This window comes from Carcharhinus amblyrhynchos, chromosome 12 (genome assembly GCF_965287045.1).
Source record: "Carcharhinus amblyrhynchos chromosome 12, sCarAmb.v2.hapA, whole genome shotgun sequence".
NCBI classification, from domain to species: domain Eukaryota; kingdom Metazoa; phylum Chordata; class Chondrichthyes; order Carcharhiniformes; family Carcharhinidae; genus Carcharhinus; species Carcharhinus amblyrhynchos.
The window spans coordinates 80,639,179-80,657,745 of record NC_137335.1 but is presented as its reverse complement, the minus strand read 5'-3'; the positions used below and the strand labels follow the sequence as shown (position 1 = coordinate 80,657,745).

Genomic DNA, 18,567 nt, shown 5'->3' with positions numbered 1-18,567 from the left:
CGAGCCAGGAATCGAACCCAGGACCCTGGAGCTGTGAAGCAGCAGTGCTAATCACTGTGCTACTGTGCCGCCCGATAGTAATCCCACAAACTTTTGGAAACGCTGTTCCTTAATCAGGTGTGTGGAAGGTTCTGATCAGAGAAGGGCATATAAAATCACACACAGTTTACAGAAAACTGATAAGAATAGCAGGTTAGCTGTAAAGATTTGCATTCTAATCAGTGTTCTGTAAACTGTGTGTGACTTTATATGCCCTTCTCTGACGAAGGGACACTGTTTCCGAAAGCTTGTGGGATTACTATCCAATAAACTCTCTGGACTTTAACCTGGTGTTGTGAGACTTCTTACTGCCTGTGTAGCCAGTGGGCAATAATACTTTTCGCTGTGTGCCAACACATGCGACAGTAATAAACCAAATTCAAATTAAATGGGAGACTCTCTGTTTTGAAGCTGTGTCCCCTCCCCTCCCCAGTTCCGGATTCCCCCACGAGGGGGAACATCCTCCCAGTATCCCTGTCAAGTGTCTGAAGCAAAAGGGATACACATTGAAGTGGCTACATCTTAAGAAGCAGTGAGGTTTGTGAAGTGAGTGGGCACGTCCCAGAAGCTGATGACGATGAGGGTGTACATCTAGCCACCTCACCAATTAAAGGCTGGTTTATAATTTTACGAGAGTGGGGGGAAGGGAGGGGAATTATAGAAACTGCAGTGAGCAGGTGGGTTGGGACTCAGTTTGCGAGCAAGCAGTTTGGAGTGAAGGTGATAAGTGGTTACTGTCTCTTGTGCCTACTGAGTTTGCTCCTTCTCTGTGTGTGTGTGTGTGTAAAAGAGGGGAACCAGTTCTCTGGCCACATTGCACCTTCCAAAGTTAAAGGTGGGAGAGGGAGGGAGGAATTCCCACCCTCCCGGTCAAGCTCAGGGAACTCTGCAACATGTTGAACCGGAGACACCGAGCCGTCCCTGCCCCTTTCACCGTCTTTGACCGCTGCCGGGCGGGCGAGAGGCTGCAGGCAGCCCTGGCCGGGCTGCAGGAGCTGGAGCTGCTGAAGGAGAGGCAGGGGGAGCTGGTGCGGAGAGCGCTACAGCCGGAGCCCCCCAGAGCGAAGGCCGGCAGGGAGGAGGGGGACAGGCGGAGCTGCACGGAGGAGGAGAGGTTAGAAGCCACTCTGAGTGCCCTGAAAGAGCAACTGGTAAGAGGAATTTATATTTGTGAATCCCCCCCCCCCCCCACTTCCAACCCACTGCCCAGAAACATCTCTAACAGCTGTTGTTTTATGATAACAATGTCTCATTTCTAAACCCCACGTTGCTTTGATTTCACTTTGCTTGTTTCAAACTGGGAAGAAATCAACAATTTTATAACGAATCAAAAAAAAAGAGATATTGGAGAGTTACTGCTTAACTAGAATTAATGAAACCACCCTAACATTTCCTTAAATATTTGTATTTTCCATTAATAAACCCCAAGAATTGCGGTCAATGCATCTGAGGATTTTCACAGTAATCAGTGCTGATGTAAGCCTACTTGTGACACTAATAAATAAACTTTACTTTAAATGGGATTTCTAACGATCACAAGAGGGATATTTCAGAATAAGATTTTTTTAAAGGATATGTATAAATATACATGTGTATATGAGAGAAATCTACATACACAATGTATATTTAAATACATTTCAGCATTCTCTAAGTTAAGAATTCTACAGATATATTAGTATTTTAAAGTTTATTATTGTCACAAGTCGGCTTACATTAACACTGCAATAAAGTTACGGTGAAAATCCCCTTTATGTGGCTAGTATTGTGTAAGTATATTTAAGTTTGAAATATAAACTGATATGTAAATGTGAGGGTGATACTTAATTCAAAATTATCGGAATATATTTTGGGGTTAACTATAATGGTATCCATCCATCCATATAGATAAGGGTTTTACATGAATGTAAAGTTAACTCTTGATGAGGATTACACGGAAGAGTTAAAACTCAGAATTGTATCAAACATTAAGGAGAAAACCTTCTTAAACGCCACACTAGCGGATAGTTAATGCCCTGTTTATTTCTATTTTGAAAGATCATAAGTTTCATTTAAATCTAACTAAAACATTCATAGTTTTCCTTAGAAGAAATTCCTGGGTTAATTTGTGAAAGATGTGCGGTAAAACCCCCCCTCGGTGGTTCCCTCCCCCCCACTTGGTTGAACAGCTTGTGTCCTGAGTGGGTGAATTAGCGGGCAGTTCCATGTCTCAATCTACATCCAGTGGGATACACATCAAGCTGACAAATATTGCATTGATCCAAATGCTGTGCCCACACTTAGAGCATCAACAGCTCGTTAATTTGAGTGTGAAAAATAGGCAGATCCCTCTTCTCCCAGATCACATCCCCGGCTTTCTCTCTCTCTCTCTCTGGGCTTCCGGAGGCGAGTTGCCTCATTCTTATTCAATGCAGATGTGTATTCCTCGCTAACCTCCCCTGTCTACCCCCAACCCCCACTCAATCCCGCCTCCAGCAAGGGGATCATCCAACCTATTCCACCAGCTGCCCCCAGTCAAACGCTAAATGTATATTGAACTGATCTTTCTCTGCGTCCCAACTATAACTAGTGGCACGGTAGTTAGCGCTGCTGCCTCACAGCGCCAGGGACCTGGGTTCGATTCCCGGCGTGGGTCACTGTCTGTGTGGGGTTTGCATGTTCGTCCCGTGTCTGTGTGGGTTTCCTCTGGGTGCTCTGTGTTTCCTTCCACAGTCTGAAAGAGGTGCTGGTTAGGTGCATTGGCCATGCTAAATTCTTCAGTGTACTCAAACAGGCACCAGAGTGTGGTAACTAGGGGATTCTCAGTAACTTCATTGCAGTGTTAATGTAAGCCTACTTGTGACAGCAATAAATATTTTTTTAAAAAAACTTTAAACTGTAACTGTAAAACTACATTCTGCACTCTCTCCTCGCCTTCTCTATGAATAGTATGCTTTGTTTGTAGAGTGTGCAAGAAACAATACAGTGAAAAGTATCCCAGTACATGTGACAATAACAAATCAAATCAAAAATCCAGTAGTTTCTACATAGTTCAGGTTATCTGCTTGTGAAAAGATAACCTTGCATTTGTTTAGCACCCCTCAAGCAACGCCCGTTGGGCACCGCAGGGGCTGAGGTGTGTTATAGACCCCGACAATCACATTTTGATTTGACGTGTCTTAAGTTTCCTTTGTACTTTTTGTTTCTGTTCGGGCCGTTCCCCCTCCTTTTGGGGAGCTGCCCCCTTTTTCTTTGTCCAAATGTAATTTAAGTTTGTTTACTTGGTTTGACCCGAAAGACCCCCCCGCCCCCCCAAGAAGTTCTTTCCAACCAATGGGCATAGCCATTGTTGTAAAGTAGAAAATGTGGCAATATTGCTAAATTGTCCCTTAGCATCCCAAGATGTGTAGGTTAGGGAGATTAGTGGGATAAATATGTGGGATTACAGGGATAGGGTCTAGGAAAGGTGCTCTTTTGGAAAGATCTGATGGGCTGAATGGCCTCCTTCTGCACAGTAAGGATTCTATGATTCTAGGCTTACATTAACACTGCAATTAAGTTACTGTGAAAGTCCCCTATTTGTCACACTATGGCGCCTATTTGCCTGTGATATAAAAGCAAATTACTGCAGTTGCTGGAATCTGAAACAAAACAGAAAATGCTGTAAAATCTCAGCAGGCCTGACAGTATCTGTGGGGAGAGAATAGGGCTTCGATTCTGGATGACTTTTCTTTGGCTCTGTTTTCTCTCCCGGAGGCTGTCAAACCCTGCTGAGATTTTCCAGCATTTTCTGTTTTTGTTGTAGAAAAAAATGACAGCCTGTTTCTGAACAGCAAAATCCCATAAAGCAGCAATGTGATAATAATGATTAGATAATCTGAATTTGTGATAGTAGTGGATAAATATTAACCTAGATACCGGGGATAGCTCTCCCCTGCTGTCCATCAACATGGTGAAGTGTTCGCATAGAACATAGAACAGTACAGCACAGGAACAGGCCCTTTGCCCACAATGTGCCGAACTTGACACCAATTTAAACTCATCCCTTCTATCTGCCCTTGGTCCATATCCCTCTATTCCTTGCATGTTCAAGTGGCACAGTGGGTAGCACTGCTGCCTCACAGCGCCAGGGACCAGGGTTCAATTCTGGACTCGGATGTCTGCCTGTGTGGAGTTTGCACATTCTCCCCATGTCTGCGTGAGTTTCCTCCGGGTGCTCCGGTTTCCTCCCACAGTCCAAAGATGTACAGGTTAGGTGGATTGGCCGTGCTGAATTGCTCCTTAGTGTCGGGGGATTAATAGGGTAAATATACAGGGATAGGGCCTAGGTGGGATTGCTGTTGATACAGACTCGGTGGGTCGAATGACCTCCTTCTGTACTGTAGGGATTCTATCTTAAAGCCCCTTAAATGCCCCTAATAGTATTTGCCTCCACCATGACCCCTGGCAGTGTATTCCAGACAGTTACCACACTCTGTGTAAAAAAAAAAACTTGCCTTTGGCATGGCCCCCAGGTATTTGCCATTTCAACTCTGGGGGAAAGATTCTGACTGTCAACCCTACCTATACCTCATAATTTTATAGACTTCTATCAGGTCTCCCCTCAGTTTCTGCAGCTCCAGAGAAAAAAAACCCTAGTTTGTCCAGCCTCTCCTTATAGCTCACCTGAGCCAGCAGACAGGGCCTTGGTTTGACCCCTCACCTCCAACACGGTTAGCTTGGCGTAATGTGACCAAATAAACTGGGTAAGACTTGAGAAGCACCTGGGGGCTATTCACTGAGCGCTAGACAAAAAAAATCCGATAAGATAAAAAATGTTTAGGAACTCAAACAAAGAGAGAAATCCTCTGGGAGAAGAATGGGGCATTGAGGAGGAGGGAGTGACTGTGTAAATAGCAGGCGTACCTGTGAATTAGAGGCAGACTGGGAACAATTGACTTTAAGACAAACGTCCTCCTCAGTTCAGTCTTTCTGATTAAAAAGCTATGAGGTTGATAATTGTGCGTTTCCACCTATTCATTCATAGTTTGGCACGACTTGCTTCTTGCAAGGTATCATTTCCCCTTTTGTTTCTCTTTCATGACACTTTCCGACGGGATTTTTTTTCTGCTGTTTTGCCATGAGCCTGAATCCCTCGGGGTAGTTTATTGGAGTCGAGCACTCTCACGTCTGTGTCTCGAGGTTCCAAGCCCCTCCACAGCCCTTCGAACACAAAAAAGTCAAGGCTGCCACTCCAGTGCGGGACTGAGGGAGTGCTGCATTGTCGGAGGCGCGATCTTTTGTTTCAAACATTGAATTGAGACCTTGTCTTCTCCCTTGGGTGGGTGAAGAAATCCCAGTGCCCCGGGTTCCTGGTGGCACAGTGGTAGCACTGCTGCCACAGACATAAGAGCATAAGAAATAGGAGCAGGAGTAGGCCATCCAGCCCTTCGAGCCTGCCCCGCCATTCAATAAGATCATGGCTGATCTGTCGTGGCTCAGTTCCACATTCCCGCCCTCTCCCCATAACCCTTAATCCCCTCTCTTATCAAAAACCCATCAACCCGTGTCTTAAAAATATTTAACGAGGCAGCCTCCACCACTTCAACGGGCAGAGAATTCCAGAGATTCACCAGGGACCCAGGTTCAATTTCCGTCTTGGTTCACTATCTGTGTGGAGTCTGCACATTCTCCCCATGTGGGTTTCCTCCGGGCGCTCCGGTTTCCTCCCACAGTCCAAAGATGTGTGGGTTGAGTGGATTGACCATGCTAAATTGCCCCTCGGTGTCAGAAGGACTAGCCAAGGTAAATGTATGGGTTCATGGGGATAGGGCCTGGGTGAGATTGTGGTCGGTGCAGACTCGATGGGCCAAATGGCCTCCTTCTGTAGGATTCAATGGTTCTAAGATTTCAAAGAAGAGCAGGAGAGCTCTCCTTATCAATGTTTATACCTCCATCAAAGTTGCAAAAACAGATCATCTGATGGTTATCACCTCTTCTGTTTGTGGGAGCTTGCTGTGCACAAATTGGTGTTGCCACATTATAGCATTGGCTACACGTCAAGCATTTCATTGGCTGTAAAGTGCTTTGAGCTGTCCAGTGGTAATGAAAGGTGCTATATAAATTCAAGACTTTAAGAGTTGACGTTCGGGGGGTATCAGCTGAGCAATCCCAGCCTTGGCTTTTCTTTCTCACACTTTCTGCCAGAGATAGCTTTAAAAACACACACACAATATGGCATTTCTGTGGCAAATTCCTGAGTCACTTTGCAGCCAATGAGCTGCTCTGAAGTGTGGTCACCGCTGTGATGTCAGGAACCACGGCAGCCAATTGGAGGGCAGCAACTGAGAATGTGATCAGGTGACCCTTCAAAGATGCTGGCTGCTGATTGGCCACGATACGAAGGACAGCTCCCCTGCCCTTTGCAATGGAGTGATGATGCGGAGATGCTGGCGTTGGACTGGGGTAAACACAGTAAGAAGTCTCACAACACCAGGTAAACACTATCAAATAAACTGGTTGGACTTTGACCTGGTGTTGTGAGACTTCTTACTTTGCAATGGAGCCTTTGAGGCTTTTTACTTCAACCAAGGACTGTTGTTGACACATAAGAACATAAGAACATAAGAAATAGGAGCAGGAGTAGGCCATCTAGCCCTTCGAGCCTGCCCCGCCATTCAATAAGATCATGGCTGATCTGTCGTGGCTCAGTTCCACTTTCCCGCCCTCTCCCCATAACCCTTAATCCCCTCTCTTATCAAGAACCCATCAACCTGCTTCTTAAAAATATTTAGCGAGGCAGCCTCCACCACTTCAACGGGCAGAGAATTCCAGAGATTCACCACCCTTTGAGTGAAGAAGTTCCACCAAGCGATTGGAAGGAAGGATCACGTTTCATGGGGCTGTCTCGAATTTTGGCTCAATCTTTCACATCTGCCAACTTTCCTCCCTCGATTTTACCTCATGCGCTCATACCAATTAGGACTAGGCCGCTCGAGCCTGCTCTGCCATTCAATAAGGTCATGGCTGATTTGATTGAAAGCTCAACTCTTCATTCCCACCTATTTCATCCTCTGACAATGTTAGACCATTCTGTACATTCCTCTCCCGTGTGTAGTACAGGACCTGGGTACCAAGACTGGAGTGAGAGGGCTGCTACACTGTGGAAGGCATCGTAGCTGAGCCTAATTGAGGGGGGGGATCTCATAGAGACTTAAAATTCTAATAGCACTGGACAGGGAGGATGTTCCCAATGGTGGGGGAGTCCAGAACCAGATGTCACAGTCTGAGAATTCAGGGTAGACCATTTAGAATGGAGATGAGGAGACATCCAAAGAGTGGTGAGCCTGTGGAATTCATTATACAAGGGGTAGTTGATGCCAAAACATTGAATGTATTCAAGAGGTGACTAGATATAGCACTTGGGGCAAATGGGATCAAAGGATATGGGGATAAAACAGTATTAGGCTATTGAGTTGGATAATCAGCCATGATTGGTGGAGTAGCCCCAAAGAGCCGAATGGCCTCCTTCTGCTTTTATGTTCCTTGCCTGATGCTTGGGTGCTGGTTAGCAAAGGGGTGTTGCCAAGTGGCAGTCAGCTGTGACGCTTCCTCGTGGCCCCCCACACCCCCAGCCTTGGAGACTGAAGTCGGGCATTGTACCCCACTCACATGGGGGCATAAATCAGCTTCCTTCACGACAGCTGGGACAGAGATTGGAGTCTCTGGGCTTGTGTGGGCACAGTGCCAACCCAAGCGAGCAAGCAGGGGGAGCTGTACGCCTGAGTGAAGTGTGGCATTAGTGCCTCATTATCCTCCTTAGCTCAGAGCCGGTTAAAAAGACAACTTAATAGAAGGGTTTCAGAATTCTCGAGCTAGATAAGGAGGAACTGTTTCCGTTGGCAGGAGGGCTGGTCACCAGAGGATTCAGATTTAAGGAGCTGGTAAAAGAGCCAGAGGGAATGGATATGAGATTTATTCTGAATATGAGTTGTTGCGATCGGGAATGTGATATCAGGCAGGGTGGTGGAAACAGATCCCATTGTAATTTTTAAAGGGAATTACATATATATTTGACCAAAGTAAATTTACAGAGAAAGAGATGGAAAGTGGGGCTGATTAGAAAGTTCTTTCAAAGAAGCAGCACAGGAACAGTGGGCCGAATGGTCTCTCCTGTGTGAAATCATGCCTTGTTCCTGGCAATACCTGGAGCGTGACAGGGTCGTAAGTCATGCAGACAAATTACATTTTACTCTCATCTTCCTCGCCAGGTTTTTGACTGTCTGCTTCTCTCTCACCTCCCCCTCTCTCTCTCACCCTTGCACACTCCCTCCCCCCTCTCTCTCTCACCCATGCACACTCCCTCCCCCCCCCTCTCTCTCACCCATACACACTCCCTCCCCCCTCTCTCTCTCACCCATGCACACTCCCTCCCCCCTCTCTCTCTCACCCATGCACCCTCCCTCCCCCCTCTCTCTCTCACCCATGCACACTCCCTCCCCCCTCTCTCTCTCACCCATGCACACTCCTCCCCCCTCTCTCTCTCACCCATGCACCCTCCCTCCCCCCTCTCTCTCTCACCCATGCACACTCCCTCCCCCCTCTCTCTCTCACCCATGCACACTCCCTCCCCCCTCTCTCTCTCACCCATGCACACTCCCTCCCTCTCTCTCTCTCTCTCACCTATGCACACTCTCTCTCTCTCTCTCACCTATGCACACTCCCTCTCTCTCTCTCACCCATGCACACTCCCTCCCCCTCTCTCTCTCACCCATGCACACTCTCTCTCTCTCACCCATGCACACTCCCTCCCTCTCTCTCTCTCTCTCTCTCACCCATGCACACTCTCTCTCTCTCACCCATGCACACTCCCTCCCTCTCTCTCTCTCTCTCTCACCCATGCACACTCTCTCTCTCACCCATGCACACTCCCTCCCCCCTCTCTCTCTCACCCATGTACACTCCCTCCCTCTCTCTCTCTCTCTCTCTCACCCATGCACACTCTCTCTCTCTCTCACCCATGCACACTCTCTCTCTCACCCATGCACACTCCCTCCCTCTCTCTCTCTCTCTCACCCATGCACACTCCCTCCCTCTCTCTCTCTCTCTCTCACCCATGCACACTCTCTCTCTCACCCATGCACACTCCCTCCCCCCTCTCTCTCACCCATGCACACTCTCTCTCTCTCACCCATGCACACTCCCTCCCTCTCTCTCTCTCTCTCTCACCCATGCACACTCTCTCTCTCACCCATGTACACTCCCTCCCTCTCTCTCTCACCCATGCACACTCTCTCTCTCTCACCCATGCACACTCCCTCCCTCTCTCTCTCACCCATGCACACTCTCTCTCTCACCCATGCACACTCCCTCCCCCTCTCTCTCTCACCCATGCACACTCTCTCTCTCTCACCCATGCACACTCCCTCCCCCTCTCTCTCTCTCTCTCTCACCCATGCACACTCCCTCTCTCTCTCACCCATGCACACTCCCTCTCTCTCTCTCTGCAGGGACATTTTCAAAGCTACAATTATAGGAAACCCAATACTAGCATCGCATAATCACGATTAATGCCTTTGTTTTTCCTGAAATGACTGAAATGAGATCTTTACGATGTTCTGAATTATCAATGACTGCGGTATATCTTCAGGACTGTTTTGTGACCCGCTGACACCAATCAAGAAAGTCTAGACTTCAAGAAGCTTAGGCTCCACATTAGTCAATTCTCCATGTGGCTGGGGGTCATTTCGAAACTGCAAACAGCCACATCAGATATAAATCACTTCAGACTCACGGCATTCTTGGAAGTAACTTTATCTATTTTCCTTCTCATTTCAGCAATGATACATAGATTATCGCTTTTAAACAATAAACTTGTGAACAATTGGCTGGTAAACATGTTCTCCCGTCTGTATTGGGAAGGATCAGACAACAATCTGTGGCTGGAAAGTATCTTTAAAAACTCTTTCGTGGGCTGTAGGCATCTCTGACAAAGCTGGTATCTGTTGCCCATCGCTAATTACCCTTGAACTGAGTGGCTCGATTGGCAGTTTCAGAGCGCAGTTAAGAGTCAACCACTTTGCTGTGGATTTAGAATCGTAGAATTCCTACAGTGCAGAAAGAGGCCATTCAGCCCATCGAGTCTTTACTCAGAGGGTAGTAAGGGCGTGGAATGCCCTGCCTGCAGCAGTTGAGGACTCGCCAACTTTAAGGGCGTTCAAATGGTCAGTGGATAGGCATATGGATAACATTGGAATAGTTTAGGTTAAAGGGTCATTAGATTGGTTCCACTGGTCAGCGCAACATCGAGGGCCGAAGGGCCTGTACTGCGCTGTAATGTTCTATGAGTCTGTACCATCCACAATCCCACCCAGGCCCTATTTCCGTAACCCCATATATTTACCCGAGCTAATCTCCCTGACACTAAGGGACTATTTTGCATGGCCAATCATTCTAACCTGCACATCTTTGGACCGTGGGAGGAAACCGGAGCGCCCGGAGGAAACCCACACAGACATGGGAAGAAATTCCACTCAGATAGTGACCCAAGGCCAAAATTGAACCTGGGTCCCTGGTGCTGTGAGGGAGCAGTGCTAACCACTGCCTTTGTAGGTAAGGATTGCAGATTTCCCTCTGTTGTACGGAACCTTAGTGAGTTTTTACGGTATTAGCTTTCATGGTCACCATTACTGAGACTAGTTACTGAGAAAAAGTCGTGAATGTAGCCCAATCCATCACTCAAACCAGCCTCCCATCCATTGACTCTGTCTACACTTCCTACTGCCTCAGAAAATAAACCAGCAGAATTAAAGACCCCATGCATCCCTGACATTCTCTCTTCCACTTCTTCCATCGGGGAAAGATACAAAAGTCTGAGGTCACGTACCAACTGACTCAAGAACAGCTTCTTCCCTGCTGCTGTCAGACTTTTGAATGGACCTACCTCGCATTAAGTGGGGCATCTCAGGGTGAACCCTTGCTTTCCTCTTTGTTTTTTTTTGGGTGAAATTATGTTGTGAAGAAAGTTTGTGAAAGTGCATTTTGTTAACAGCTCAAATTTGAAAATGAAAAGCAAATCAGTTTCTTTCAATCCCGTGTGTGGCGCTCTGATACGCTGCTGCGTATTCGCATGTTTTATTACGAGTTATGTACAACGCACACCTTCGATGTTGGGGACCCCTCCTGAGCTGCATCCGTATTGTGCAGGGTATAAAGATGTGCGGGTTAGGGTGCATTGGCCATGGTAAATTTCTCCACCGTGTTCAAAGGGTTGGCACAGTGGTTAGCACAGTGCCAGGGATCCAGGTTCAATTCCCGGCTTGGGTCACTGTCTGTGTGGAGCCTGCACATTCTCCCCATGTCTGCCTGGGTTTCCTCTGGGTGCTGCAGTTTCCCTCCACAGTCCAAAAGACTGGTGAGATGCATTGGCCGTGCTAAGTCCTCCCTCAGTGTACCCAAACAGGCACTGGAGTGTGGTGACTAGGGACTTTCACAGAAACTTCATTGCAGTGTTAATGTAAGCCTACTTGTGACTAATAAATAAACTTTACTGTTACTTTAAGGCGTGTAGGCTGGATGGTAAATGTGCGGGGTGACGGATAGGGTGGTGGAGAGGGCCTGGATAAGATACTCTGTCAGAGAGTTGGTTAGGAGTCAATGGGCTGAATGGCCTCATGCACTGTAGAGATTCTGCCGGCATTATATGCAAAATAGCTGTAATCGATCTGTGTAACCTTCCCATCTAGAACTAGAGGGCACAACCTCAGGCTAAAGGGACAACCCTTTAAAAGAGAGAAGAGGAGGAATTTCTTCAGCCAGAGAGTGGTGAATCTGTGGGACTCTTTATTGCAGAAGGATGTGGAGGCCAGGTCACTGAGTGTCTTTAAGACAGAGAGAGATAGGTTCTTGAGTTATAAGAACATAAGAAATAGGAGCAGGAGTAGGCCATCTAGCCCCTTGAGCTTGCCCCGCCATTCAATAAGATCATGGCTGATCTGAAGTGGATCAGTTCCACTTTCCCGCTTTCTCCCCATAACCCTTAATTCCCTTGTCTATCAGAAACCTATCTACCCGTGACTTACATATATTCAGCGAGGTAGCCTCCACCACTTCAACGGGCAGAGAATTCCAGAGATTCACCACCCTTTGAGTGAAGAAGTTCCTCCTCAACTCCGTTCTAAACCGCCCCCCCTTTATCTTGAGGCTGTGCCCTCTAGTCCTGCTGTCCTTTCTAAGCGGGAAGAATCTCTCTACCTCTACCCTATCCATCCCCTTCATTATCTTATATGTCTCAATAAGATCCCCCCTCATCCTTCTAAACTCCAACGAGTACAGACCCAGTCTATTTTATGGGGAAAAGGCAGGAGAATGTGGGTGAGAAAAATATCAGCCATGATTGAATGGCAGAGCAGAGTCGATGGGCCGAATGGCCTAATTCTGTTCCTATGTCTTATGGTTCTTATCTGAATATTACAAATCAATTGTTTTTAATAATTGAGTGTGGGATTGTTCTTGTGTGTGTGTGTGTGTTTTTGAGTAAAAGCCTCTATATTTGTTTGTCAGTCACATCTCAGAAAGCAGGATGCGGGGCTGAAACTTCACCTGCAGCATTTGGACCGGCAGATCAGTGAGCTCAAACTCGATGTTAACAAAGCTTCCACCGAACAACTGGAGAGCGACAGCAGACCCAGCTCAGGTAAGGTCCGGCGGGCAGGAGCTCTGCGCTCTTAATACCCATACCCCTGCACTTAGCGGCATTTACCCAGCTGTCTTAGAGGGTGGGACAGACCGCACCAGTGTGCATGTCTGCAGGAAGAGTGGGAGGCCATTCAGCCCATTGAAGCTCATGGCTGATCTGTATCTTAAACTTCATTTAGCTGCCTTGGCTTTAGAAACCTGACATTATCCATGAATTAACTAGTTACGTTCTGACTGTAACGTTTATGAAAGGGCTTTGATGGGTGGATGTAGGGAGGTGGATAATGTGGGCTGGTGGTGGTGGACAGACACACACACACACACACACACACACACACACACACACACACACACACACTATAAGACAGATACTAACAAAATCTAATAAAGAATTCTGGAAAGCCCTCTTGTACCTGGGCTCTATTTTCAAGAATTCTCTCCTTAAACCCTTCCACTTTTCTATCCACCTTCTTTCTTTTAACAGTGTAGTGGTAATATCACTAGACTAGCAATCCAGAGGTCCAGGCTAATGCTGTGGGGGTCACAGGTTTCAATCCCACCATGGAAGCTGGTGGGGTTTGATTTTGATTGATTAATCTGGGATTATAAAGCTCGCCTTAGTAATGACAACTGTAATCAATTGTCGTAAAACCTATCGGGTTCACTAATGTCCTTTACGGAAGGAAATCTGCCGTCCTTACCCGGTCTGGCCTACATCGATGCAGTTGAATCTTAACTGCGCTCTGAAATGGCCAAGCAACCCTGGGCCAGTTAGTGATGGACGATGAATTCTAGCCTTGCTACAGCCCATGGAAGAATAAATACAAAACACAGGTGAACTCATGGGGAGCTAAATCTGTATGTAAGGTTAAAGATGGCTATTGTGTAAGGGTGAGGGGAGGTTTGTGTAAGTAGTTACCAGCACACATTAGTTGGGCTGAATGGCCTGCTTGTGTGCTGTTAATAAAATATAACTTCAGGTTGGACAGCACGGTGGCACAGTGGTTAGTATTGCTGCCTCACGGAGCCAGGGATCCGTGTTAAATTCCCAGCTTGGATCACTGTTTGTGGGGAGTTTGCATATTCTCCCCATGTCTCCACGCTGGTTAGGGTGCATTGGCCGTACTAAATTCTCCCTCAGTGTCCAAAGACGTGCTGGTTAGGTGGATTGGCCATGGCTCGGGGGGAATAGCTCGGGTAAATGCATGGGGTTATGAGGATAGGGTCTGGTTGGGATTGTGGGTCGGTGCGGACTCAATGGGCTGAATGGCCTCCTTCTGCACTGTAGGGATTCTATGATTCATCCTGTGGATTAAATTGGGTTTCCAATTCTGCTTCATTGCTGCCAGATCCTGCTGCGCTGACGTACACACCAGTACGTCACTACAGTGTACGTCAGCGCAGTACACACCAGGCGTCTTTTCACATGAATCGATGCCTTTCCCAGACCAAGCTGCTTTAGCTGAATAAGTAACACAACAGCATAATGTGTGCCAGGCATCAGCGCAGTGCAAACTAATGGCATGGGGTGCTTAGTGAACTTGTATCAGGTTCCTCTTCCCACTATACTTGGACAGTAGCATCTCCCAGTCTATCCCATAGGTTCCGGTTTGGATCAGTCAGCTCGGCTGTGTGTCCGTCTGCTGCCCGTGAATTCAACCATGTTATTAGTAACATGCAGTGCAGCTCAAGAGCTGTTCCTGTTTTAAGTCTTGCCCCTGATGCTTCACGCTGTTAATTTGATTTGATTTATTATTGTCACATGTATTAACATCCAGTGAAAGGCATTGTTTCTTGTACACTATACAGACAAAGCATACCGTTCATAGAGGAGGAAAGGAGAGAGTGCAGAGTGTAGTGTTACAGTCATAGCTAGGATGTGGAGAAAGATCAGCTTAGTGCGAGGTAGGTCCATTCAAAAGTCTGACAGCAGCAGGGAAGAAGCTGCTCTTGAGTCGGTTGATACGTGATCTCAGACTTCCGTATCTTTTTCCCGGTGGGAGAGAGGATGTCCGGGGCGCGTGGGGTCCTTAATTGTTGCTGGCTGCTTTGCCAAGGCAGCGGGAAGTGTAGACAGAGTCAGTGGATGGGAGGCTGGTTTGAGTAATGGATTGGGCTTTGCTCGCGAACCCCTTGTGACCTTGGGCGGGGTTGTGGGAGCCCCCGTTGTTGAGTATATTTAAGACCGGGATAGGCAGATTTTTGGAGTCTCGGGAAAATAGAGTTGAAGCCCGAGACTGGTCCCGATCGTAGTAAGTGGTGGAGCCCTGTGATCTACTCCCAATCTTATTCCTTGCGCTTTTCTGGGTTAACGGGTCGTTAACTGAAGCGTTCACCCTCTCCCAGCAATCGCTGCCTGATCTTCTGAGTATCTGCAGCATCGAAAGTATAGAGGGCTGGATTTGCCTCCTCCTGCTCCCAATTCCAATGTTCCTCTCCCAGCTCTTTGCTAATCTGCAGTGTTTTTGCTTCCTGTGGCCTTTCCGTACCTTGTTGTCTGACTGTAACCTGTTTCTAACCCACAGGGTTCTATGAGCTCAGTGACGGAGGCTCCTGTTCCTTGTCTAACTCCTGTGCCTCCATGTACAGTGAGTGTAACTCGTCCTCCCAGGGCAGCCTGCGGTCCAGCAGCCAAACAGCCGAGACCAAGGGCAGCAGGTCAGAGGACAGGCCCCGCTCTGCCGACGAGGTCACCGTGCAGTCGGCGGCTTTCAAGCAGCGGGGCCCGGGGAAAGGCATCAAAACCACCACCGAGCCGGTGCTGGTCTCCCACCTCGGCAGGCTCGCCAGCCCCAGGCAAAGACCAGTCTCCACAGGTAACCTGGGAAAATCTTCCTTAAAACAGGCAAAACGGCCCAGAGGGGTGGGGGGGCAGGTAGACCCGACTGGCAGGGCAGTGGGATAGGGGGTTTGGGGGGGGGGGGGGGGGGGGGGAGAGCTGGCTATCGGGGGGAGTTGGGGAACAGACCAAGGTGCACACACAAGAAGAGACCAACAGTGGAGGGGAGGTCGAGGGGTAACCAACTGTTAATGGGGTGAGAGGGAGGAGATGGGGGTTGTTATTGGAGAGGGGAGACCAACTGTGGGGGGGGGGGGGTGGTGAGACTGGCGAGGTGGGGGGGCGTGGGGATAGGGTGGCACAATGGTTAGCACTGCTGCCTCACGGTGCCAGGGACCTGGGTTCGGCTCCCGGCTTTGGGTCGCTGTCCGTGTGGAGTTTGCACATTCTCCCCGTATCCGCGTGGGTTTCCTCCGGGCGCTCCGGTTTCCTCCCGCAGCCCAAAGATGTGCGGGTCAGGGTGCACTGGCCGTGCTGAATTCTCCCTCGGTGTACCCGAACAGGCACCGGAGGGTGGCGACTAGGAGGTTTTCACAGTAACTTCATTGCAGCGTCAATGTGAGCCTACTTGTGACACTAATGAATGAACTTTTAAGAGGAGATGGGGTTTGTTATTGGGGGGGGGGGGAGACAAACTGTACAGGGGGTTGAAGGATGGATATTGACTGTGGGCAGGGCTGGGGGTGGGGGGGGGGGGGGGGCGAGCCGGGGAGACTGGCAGGGGCGGAGGGGCAAGAGACCAAAGGTGTGTGAACGGTGACTGTCTGGGTGTAGGCGGAGGTGGTGCGGGAGAGAGTCTGACTGAGGGTTGGGGGTGGGTTATGCCCAGAAGTGTGGGAGGGACGGGGGCCAGTGAAGAGTCGGGCAATGAGCGATGGCTCCCTAGGTGTTGTAACGTAGACCGTTCTTCTCCCCTTGTGACGCAGGTGACTTGGAGAGATTTGCGCCGTCGCAGGGAGCGCCCCCAGACTGGAGTCTGCTTCTGCCCGCCCCTGCCAGCAGTGAGCTACACCTCCCTGCGCCCGATCAGAAGTTCCGATGTGACCTGGTCTCCAAGAACAGCAGCGACGTGTACAGTTACCCCAGCCCCCTCCACGCCGTGGCTCTGCAGAGCCCCCTGTTCTGCCGGACCGAGCAGGCCATCGGTGTGGACGGCGGCCCCCTCCCGGGGGGCGGCACGCCACCTCACCCAGCAAGCGGGCCCCCCCCAGCCGACACCGGGCCGGGCTGCCTGAACAAGCGAACCGCACGTCGGCCCTGCTGGGTCAACAAGGCCGCTGCAGGCCCAGAACTCGAAGTGAGCCCCAAAGCTGTGCTGCCAGAGAAGGACCTCTCGCTCTCTACCGAGGCCATCACGGCGAGGAGGCAACCTGAGGTGCTGTTGGGTCAAAGACAGGGTGCCAGCTGCAGAAATGCCGGATTTGTTGCAGAGAATGTGCGACTGAGGCTGCAGGAGGCTAATGGCCGCCCCACCATCCCAGCGGTGACTGATGGGTTGGCGCCGGAGCCCAAGGTCACCAGCGGCAGTCGCCTGTTCAGACTAGGGGTGAAGGACTTGCCCGTTGCCGGTCTCCTGGTCGCCCACTCAGGCCCCCCGGATTCCAAAGGCCTCGCCCGCGATGGTTGCCAGGCACCCGGCGCTGACCCCCCTCGCAGGACCGACCAGAGGTCAGGGGTGACAACGGAGAGAGGCAGGCCCAAGGGCGGGTTTGTACACGCGCGGTACGTGCCCGCAGAGTCCCGGGACCGGGTGCAGATCCTACCAGCTGGTGGCAAGACCAAAGTGGCCAAAATCAAGAGGAGGGGCGGCGAGATGGCGCGGGCCGGCAAGAGACTGGTCACCCGAGGAGCCGGGGCTTTCAGGTCCACAGCCGAGGAGGACCGCCCCGTGGCAACCACCGGCGCAGGCCTTGAAGCTCCGGGGGGTCGCTCCTGTTCAGAGTCCAGCCTTCATCCCGTGGGTTACAGCCCAGAGTTCCAGAGCCAGGTCCCCTGCGGGCTCCCGACACCCACCGCCGGCCAAGAGGGGACTGAGGTCAAACGTCGCCAGTGGCAATCGACCATCGAGATATTCCACGGGGCGCCCGCCCGCCACCTCTGTTTCGGTGGCCAGCGGCAGAGGCCGGGGAGGCACTGGGCGGCGCGGGCTGCCAGCTTTGGCCGGGGGCGGACCCTCCGGCGGCCGGGTGCCCACAGCGAGTCTGACCAATCGGAGTACTCGGCCGAGTGCGCCTCGCTCTTCCACTCCACCGTCGCTGAGAGCAGCGGGGACGAGCGCAGCGACCACACGGCCAACCGCTTCGGCGGCAGCGAGTCGAGCGGGAGCGAGGGCTACCCGAGCGAGGACCAAGCGGGCAGCCAGGCCCTGGTCTGGCCTCAGGGCTCCGGCCGACAGACCCGCCACTCCGAGGCCAGGATTTGCCGCGTCAAGGCATCGAAAGCTCTGAAAAAGAAGATTCGAAGATTCCAACCCGAAGCTTTAAAGGTTATGACCCTGGTTTAGGGGCGTGACCTCTTGGCCAACCCCATGGGGACTGCACGCGGGGCATCATTGTCCTGAGAAACAAAAGAAATTACCTTCTGAAAAAGAGAACAAGCTCCGGTTGTGAACTGCGAATGACCCTTGTGTAAGGGCAAGTGGTCCTGCCTCACGTGAGCCCAGCTTTGTGTAGAATCATTAACGTTCCTGTTTTTTGTCTGTAAGGACATTGTGTGACCTGAATAAAAATAATTCAGTTGTGAAATCAGAGTCGATCCCATTGCTTTTGAATTTCTGCGCTAATGTTCAGATGCACCATCAGGGCAGCAGATATAAACTCTCAACACATAGTCCACACTATGGTTAGCATCACAGCACCAGGGAACCCGGGTTCGATTCCCGGTTTGGGTCACTGCCTGTGTGGATTTTGCACGTTCTCCTCATGTCTATGTGGGTTTCCTTCCAGTTTCCTCCCACAGTTCAAAGATGCGCGGGTTAAGTTGATTGGCCGTGTTAAATTGGTCCTGGTGTCAGGGGATTAGCAGGGTAAATATGTGGG

The 18,567-nt window shown here is 49.9% G+C and overlaps 1 protein-coding gene across 1 annotated transcript; it reads left to right on the top strand.

Annotated features, from left to right (window-relative positions):
• Positions 1–932: 932 nt before the first annotated feature.
• dact2 (dishevelled-binding antagonist of beta-catenin 2) lies at positions 933–18,186 on the top strand. The gene is made up of 4 exons (XM_080199854.1): positions 933–1,190; positions 12,556–12,688; positions 15,216–15,506; positions 16,456–18,186. The coding sequence occupies exons 1-4, from the start codon at positions 933–935 to the stop codon at positions 18,030–18,032; spliced, it is 2,259 nt and encodes a 752-aa protein (XP_080055980.1). The 3' UTR covers positions 18,033–18,186.
• The last annotated feature ends 381 nt before the right edge of the window (positions 18,187–18,567 follow it).

Excerpts from the sequence above, each read along its gene's own strand:
- dact2 (XM_080199854.1), top strand. The coding sequence starts at position 933 with ATGTTGAACCGGAGACACCGAGCCGTCCCTGCCCCTTTCACCGTCTTT. Across the intron at positions 1,191-12,555 it reads GTGCCCTGAAAGAGCAACTG|TCACATCTCAGAAAGCAGGA; the intron begins GTAAGAGGAATT and ends TTTGTTTGTCAG. Across the intron at positions 12,689-15,215 it reads CGACAGCAGACCCAGCTCAG|GGTTCTATGAGCTCAGTGAC; the intron begins GTAAGGTCCGGC and ends TCTAACCCACAG.